Below are 7674 nucleotides of genomic sequence, written 5' to 3'. Positions count from 1 at the left end.
GAGACTCCATCTCAAAAAAAAAAAAAAAAAGAAAAAGAAAAAATTTCCAAGTCATATATCTGACAAAGACACTGTGTCTAGAATATTATTTTTTAAAACACCTCAAACTCAACATTAGAAGACCTATTAAGAAATGGTAGAAAATGTTTCCAAGTCATATATCTGACAAAGACATTGTGTCTAGAATACTATCTTTTTAAAAACATCTCAAGCACAACGTTAAGACACCCAACCCATAGAAAGTAAGCAAAAGAGGCTGGGCGTGGTGGCTCATGCCTATTATCCCAGCACTTTGGGAGGCTGAGGTTGGTGGATCATCTGAGGTCAGGAGTTTGAGACCAGTCTGGCCAACATGGGGAGACCCCGTATCTACTAAAACAATACAATACAAAACAAAACAAAACAAAACAAAAATCATCTGGGCATGGTGGCACGTGCCAGTACTCCTAACTACTCGGGAGGCTGAGGCAGAATTGCTTGAATCTAGGAAGCAGAGGTTGCTGTGAGCTGAGATTGTACCACTGCACTCCAGTCTGGGCAACAGAGTGAGACTCCACCTCAAAAAAAAAAAAAAAAAAAAAAGGGCGGGTGGGGGGTGGTGCGCGCAAAAGACATGCAGATAACTTCACCAAAGAGGCTGTACAGACTGGCAAATAAACAAACACATGAAAAGATGTTTCACTTTGGCCATTTAGGAAAATGTAAATGAAAAGTACAATGAGATATTACTACACACCTATTAGAATAGGCTAGGACGAAAAATAGTGCCAACCCCAGTGCTGGAGAGATATGGAGAAACTGGGTAATATACACCTGGTGATAATATAAAATGGTACATCTACTCCAGGAAACAGGGTGGTAGTTCCCTTCCAAACTAAAAATGGATGAACCCTGCAACTACATTCATGAATATATACCCCAGAGGAAGAAAAACTCATGTTCTGGCTGGGTGCAGTGGCTCATGTCCACAATCCTAGCACTTTGGGAGGCCAAGGAGGGTGGGTAACTTGAGGACACGAATTCAAGACCAGCCTGGCCAATATGGTGAAACCCCATTTCTACTAAAAGTACAAAATTAGCCACACCTGTAATCCCAGCTACTCAGGAGGGTGAGGCATGAGAATCGCTTGAACCAGGAGGTGCAGGTCGCAGTGAGCTGGGACTGTACCACTGCACTCCAGCCTGGCCGACAGAGTGAGACTCTGTCTCAACAAACAAACAACAACAAACAACTCATGTTCTCACAAAAAATTTGTACATGAATGTTCATAGCAGCTCTATTTGTAATAATCAAAAACTGGAAACTACCCAAATGTTCTTCAGTAAGTGAATGATTAAACAGACTGTGATGGATACATAACATGGAATACTGCTCAGCAATAAGAAGGAATGAACTATTCATATATCCAACAACTGAATGAACCTCAGAGATATTGAGTGAAAAAAAAGCCAACCTCAAAAGGACACATACTGCATGATTCCATTTATGTAACATCCGTGAACATCATTATACAGATGGGTAACAGATGAGTGATGGTCAGGGGATGGAAAGAAGCAGAGATACGGTTATAAATAAGTAACAAGGCCGGGCACAGTGGCTCATGCATGTAATCCTAGCACTTTGGGAGGCCTCGGTGGGCGGATCACAAGGTCAGGAGATCGAGACCATCCTGGCTAACACAATGAAACCCCGTCTCTACTAAAAATACACAAAAATTTGCCAGGCGTGGTGGCAGGTGTCTGTAGTCCCAGCTACTCGGGAGGCTGAGGCAGGAGAATGGCATGAACCCGGGAGGTGGAGCTTGCAGGGAGCCGAGATCGCGCCACTGCACTCCAGCCTGGGCAGCAGAGCGAGACTCCGTCTCAAAACAAAACAAAACAAAACAAAACAAAACAAAACAAAAAACTAACAAGAGGGCATCTGCTGGTGATGGTGCAGGTGAGTGTCTTGATAGTGGTGGTGGTTATGCAGGGCTATGCATGATAAAATTATATACAACTACAAACATGCGCACACACACATATGTGGTGCATGTCTAACTGTTGAAATCTGCATAAACTCTAGATTGTACCAATTTTAATTTCTTGGTTTTGATACTGTACAATAGTTGTGCATGAGGTTAATACTGGATGAGGCTAGAGGAACTGTGCAGGAGACTTCTCTATATATTTCTTTGCAACCTCCCATAGATATAGGGCAGCTAACACAAATTTGGCAGCATTATCTTTACTAATATTCCAAAGTATACATCTTTCCAAAGACAAGTTACGTCAAATTTGTACTGATAAAAAATTTCCTCCCAAATAAGCTACAATTCTGCTGTCATTTATTAATATTTGATTATAATGTCAGGAGTCAATTCCTTTTTCAATACAGTACCTTTTGACTTTACTGACCACATATAATTCACTAGTTATCAGTCAAATGTATTTTATAGATTTTGATCAATAAGTAAGCCATCTTTAAGACATGTATTAATTTTTTCCTCATAATGATAATGTAAATTAGTATAATTTATCTTAGTTTACTCAACCTTGCTTTAAGCTAAAAGCATGCATTTATAAGATAATATAGGTTGTGGCAGCAGAACACAATGATTTGGTTCCAGTTAACATACATGGGGAAGATCAGATCCTTAGCTTTCAAATCCACCTTGACATGATTTTCTGGAAAACAACTTTTTAGGTTCTAATATCTATTACATTTGTTTATAATGTCTGTGTCTGTCTCTTAAATTTAACAAAACATGTGACTGCACAAGTAAACTGGTTAAAAAACAACATAGGTTTATATAGGTTTATATTGTCCTAAAAAAAAAAACATTTAGATGGTCCCCTAGAGAAACCTCTTGATCAGGCCAGGCACGGTGGCTCATGCCTGTAATCCCAGCACTTTGGGAGGCCGAGGCGGGCAGATCACCTGAGTTCGAGAGCAGCCTGACCAACATGCAGAAACCCCGTCTCTACTAAAAATACAAAATTAGCTGGGCGTGGTGGCACGCGCCTGTAATCCCAACTACTCGGGAGACTGAGGCAGGAGAATCCCTTGAACCCAGGAGGCAGAGGTTGCAGTGAGCTGAGATCACGCCATTGCACTCTAGCCCAGGCAACAAGAGTGAAACTCCGTCTTAAAAAAAAGGAAAAAAAAAAACAAGGAAAAAAAAAAAATCTCTTGATCATAAAAGATTAACAAGACAATGAAAGCTGCAGGAATTTTATCTTACTAACCTTTCAATTATTTGTTTTTAAGTTGTTAATTAATTGGAGATTGAGTAAAAGCTCTCACAGCTATTCATCACCAAATATCACACACAAATGATCATTTCTTATAAAGAACTTATCACTATTAAGTGAAATAAGTTCCCAATCAGACCACTAAATTTTAAAAATTAGCACCACTCTACTAGAAAAAATAGATCTGCGTTTGGCAGGCAAGCTATGGCCCATGGGCCAATCTGTTTTTATCGTAAAGTTTTATTGCAACACAGTCATGTTCATTCATTTTTGTATTCTCTTTAGCTGATTTTACATTGCAACAGCAGAACTGAATAGTTGTGACAGACTGAATGACCCACAAAGCCTACAGTAGTTACAATCTGACCCTGTAGACAAAAAGTCTGCTGACCTTCACTTACATCAGGAAGTTCTTTAAGGCTATTAATATTATTAATTCTGAACAGGAAGAAAACTATTTCTATATCTGAGTTATTTCCCCCCCCCCCCTTATCCTACTTGACTGAAGCAGCATAAGATTGTCTGCTGGGATGAAACAAAAAATGCAGAATAATAAATGCTATCTTTTCTTGTCAGATATCTCAAATACCATTTTACAAGTTGAAAATGGGCTCTAATAACTCTTAAGCTGATACTGGTCAATGAAACAAATAAGAAAAATGTTCCTGAAGAGATAAAAATCTGTCAACCTCCACATAATAAGAGAAATAAAGAAAATACAATCATTAAGAGAATCATTACTTACGCTGTATGTGAATGAGCTGCTTTGGCATCTTAAATTCCCCAGGATATATAGACTCATAGTAAGCAATATTACTTTCTGCCTCTGGGACTGGTATAACCATATTATCCCTCTTCTCGCCATACACCTGCTGTGCTGAAATAGCCCGCTGAAGATGATGTTCCTAAAAAGAAGAAAAAACAGGTAAGTTCGTGTATTTTTAAAAAGTAGCAAACAGATCACATAGACCTACAAATTTTTTTTTGGCTCATTTGTTTTTAAAATAGAGAGATTCTAGTAGTAAGTCTTAAAAGCATGTTGTTAACACGATACAACTAGTGATAAAATCAGTTTAGGTAGAAACGAAAAAAAAATGCGTCAGAAACATTGAATATTTCCTCAATATAGCAAAATGAATTGTCAAAACTGAGAGTTATATCAAGAGATTCAAAATAGTTGACAAAAACAAAGCTTGCATGTGGAGGAGTTAAAACATTTGAACTTGTTATATAAAGAAAGTGGGCTATGGTTAAAAATATTTTATTGATCCAAATCTCTTATTCATATAATACGTCATGAATGTAGAAGGTATTTGAATACAAATCAACTAAATATGATTTCTTCAAAGAAGGGCAGAGGTTATCTCCATTTTGAGTTGAAACTGACAGACTCAAATCCTGGTCTTTTGTCTGAAATGATAACCTTTCATACACTCTTTCTGAGCTGCTGCAGAGTATGTGTAGGGGCAGAAAGCACATTCTCTGGACTCGGGCTGTCCGGATTAGAATCCAACTCCAATACTGAAACAGTTTGTGACTCCCGGCAAGAAATTAGTCTTCTAAATCTATTTCCTCCAGTAAGAGAAAAAAAGAATCTACTGTATAGAGTTGGAGATTTAAGTAAGATAAATGTGAATAAAATATTTAGTATAATGCCTGGCACATAACAGGTGCTCAAAATAAGTTTTGGTTTAGCCACCACACAGAAAGCTTTTCCTAGTTTGTGATACTACCAACTGCCATATAAAGGTATTAGTCTCATCCAGGACTATCAACACTGAATTTTGGTATATACCTTATTAAATTCAAACACACACACACACAAGTTCATGGATAAAAAACATTCTAATAGTATGAAAAGTTCCAGTCTTCATAGGTAGCCCATTAAGAATGCGTATATTCTTCCCAGTATTTTAATGTATATACAAATGTGTGCATATTTAAATATGTAAAGGAATATATATATTCCTATATAAATATATATAAGATATACACAATATAGAACTTTATCCATAGCTTTGGTTTACTTGCTATAACCTGGAGATCTTTCCATACCAATACTTCTACTACATTGCTTACAATAGCTGCATTATATTCTATAATATGGACTTACCAAATGGACTTACCAAATTTATTTAACCAGATACAAATTGGTAGGAAAAAAACTCTGGCAACAAACTAAATGCCTACCATCTCCTAAGTGCTACAAAGAACCACTCATGTATTATTATGTACAAGATATCTTTGTGGACTTGTGAAAGCATCTGTAGGACAAGTATGAATGGAAATGCTCAAAGGGTATATCTAAGGTTGTAACAACACATATTCTTCATTCCTTAAGTAACTATTTCTCAATATTCCTTTTGAGTTTAAAACTTTGTCCATCTCGTTACTTTAGGTTAATTTCTTTACAAATGATAGTGAAGTTTCTTTTCTTTCAAATGTTGCTCCTCTTTGCTCATTTTCAAAAGTGGTGGGTTTTTCTTATTCATATTCAATTTGATTTTTGATTCTAAACCCTCATGATGTCTAATGACTCCTGGGAGCTGGTAGAAACTAGGTCTGTAGGTGTGTATGTAGGGTGGGGAGAACAGTGTCACTAAACAGCTAATTCTATCTTCTTCTACTTTGGTAGTCTACTGGCATATTTACTGGCCCACTAACACAGGGCATTTTTGCCAACCCCAGTATAAGTCAGTTACACGCATACTCTTGAACTCTCAGATATCCTCAAATGTCAAGAGAAATATTCTTAGCACACACACCAAACTCAAGGAGAGTGTAGGGAAGCAAGACACGTGATTCATAGTTTGCTTTTTGTTCCCAGCTCACAACCCTTAATCTCTTAACCCTTAATTTCTATGTGTAGGTGAACATATAAGTTAGATGTTTTACCTTTTGGACTTTTGCAAATCTGTCTTATTCCTGGTGATGACTTTAGAACATAGCATTCAAGCATTCGTTTATTTTAACTAGTTCTGATATCTGGCACCTGGACCAATTGAGAGGTAGTTGTAGTTGAGAACGGAATATGCCAATGTCGGCTGGATGAGGTGGCTCATGCCTGTAATCCCAGCACTTTTGGGAGGCTTAAACTCACCTGAGCCCAGGAGTTTGAGACGAGCCTGGCCAACATGGTGAAACCCCATCTCTACTAAAATACAAAATACAAAATAGCCAGGTGTGATGGCGTGGGCCTGTAATCTCAGCTACCCGAGAGGCCAAAGCAGGAGAACTGCTTGCATCTGGGAGGCGGAGGTTTCAGTGAACCGAGACTGCATCACTGCACTCCAGCCTGGGTATCTGAGCAACACTCCCGTCTCAAAAAAAAAAAAAAAAAAAAAAAAGAATACGCCAATGTCTGAGATTATTAGTTGGTCAGAAAATGAATACTTCACATATTACCACATCCTCCCATTTCAAGATTATGAAACAAATTCACCCTCATCAGGTTTTACTCCTTTTAATAGTTTATTTTACATCTGTAATTTTCTATAAGAAGAAACAAAGATCTACCTTTTTTCCCCAAATAGTGAGCCATCTGTCCTAATGTCATGCATAAAATAATCTATTCTCCTTAATCTTAAAAACGTTCCATTAGGAATCTTCACAGTGTTGGTGAGAAAGTAAATTAGTACAGCCACTATGGAAAACAGAATGGAAGTCCCTCAAGAATCTAAAAAATAGAACTACCATACGATTCAGCAATCTCACTGCTAGGTATATACCCAAAAGAATGAAAATCAGTATATCAAAGAGGTATCTGCACTCTCATGTTTACTGCAGTACTTTTCACAATAGCCAAGATTTGGAATCTTGGCTAAATGTCTATCAACAGATAAATGGATAAATGAAATGTGGAACTACACACAATGGAATATTATTCAGCCATAAAACAGAATGAAAACACCTATCATTTGCAACAACATGGATGGAACTGGAGGACGTTATGTTACGTGAAATAAGTCAGGCACAGAAAGAAAAATTCTGCACGTTCTCGCTCATTGTGTGGGAGCTAAAAATTAACACAACTGAACTCAATTGTTCATTAAAACAATAGAAGGATACTGGGGGGGCAGAAAAAGTGGGGATGGTTAATGGGTAGAAAAATATAGTGAGAATAAATAAAATTTGAATAGTATTTGATAGCACAGCAGCATGACGACAACCGACAATAATTTATTACATATTTTAAAATAACTAAGAGTAGAATTGGAAAGTTCCTAAAACAAAGAAATGATAAATGCTGAAGTGTTGTACATCCCAATAACCCTGATGTGATTATTACACATTGTATGCCCCTATCAAAACATCACATGTACTCCCTAAATATCTATACCTATTATGTACCCATAATAAAAAATTTAAAAAATTCTCTATATTATAAAACACATTTCACTTGCAACAGGGAGTATTTTCAAGCTTTTTTTTTTTTTTTTT

The 7674-nt window shown here is 37.2% G+C and overlaps 1 protein-coding gene across 4 annotated transcripts in view; it reads right to left on the bottom strand.

Moving 5' to 3' along the window:
* EPC1 (enhancer of polycomb 1) overlaps positions 1 to 7674 on the bottom strand; it is a 115217-nt gene that overhangs the window by 35401 nt on the left and 72142 nt on the right. For all 4 annotated transcript variants that reach the window (XM_017853107.1, XM_017853108.1, XM_017853105.1 and 1 more), the window contains exon 2: positions 3980 to 4139. In XM_017853107.1, coding sequence (XP_017708596.1) covers positions 3980 to 4139 — 160 coding nt within the window. The remainder of the gene's footprint in view (positions 1 to 3979; positions 4140 to 7674) is intronic.

Source organism: Rhinopithecus bieti, unplaced genomic scaffold, assembly GCF_001698545.2.
Source record: "Rhinopithecus bieti isolate Rb0 unplaced genomic scaffold, ASM169854v2 scaffold_35595, whole genome shotgun sequence".
In the NCBI taxonomy this organism is placed as follows: domain Eukaryota; kingdom Metazoa; phylum Chordata; class Mammalia; order Primates; family Cercopithecidae; genus Rhinopithecus; species Rhinopithecus bieti.
This window is presented reverse-complemented; position numbering and strand designations above follow the sequence as displayed.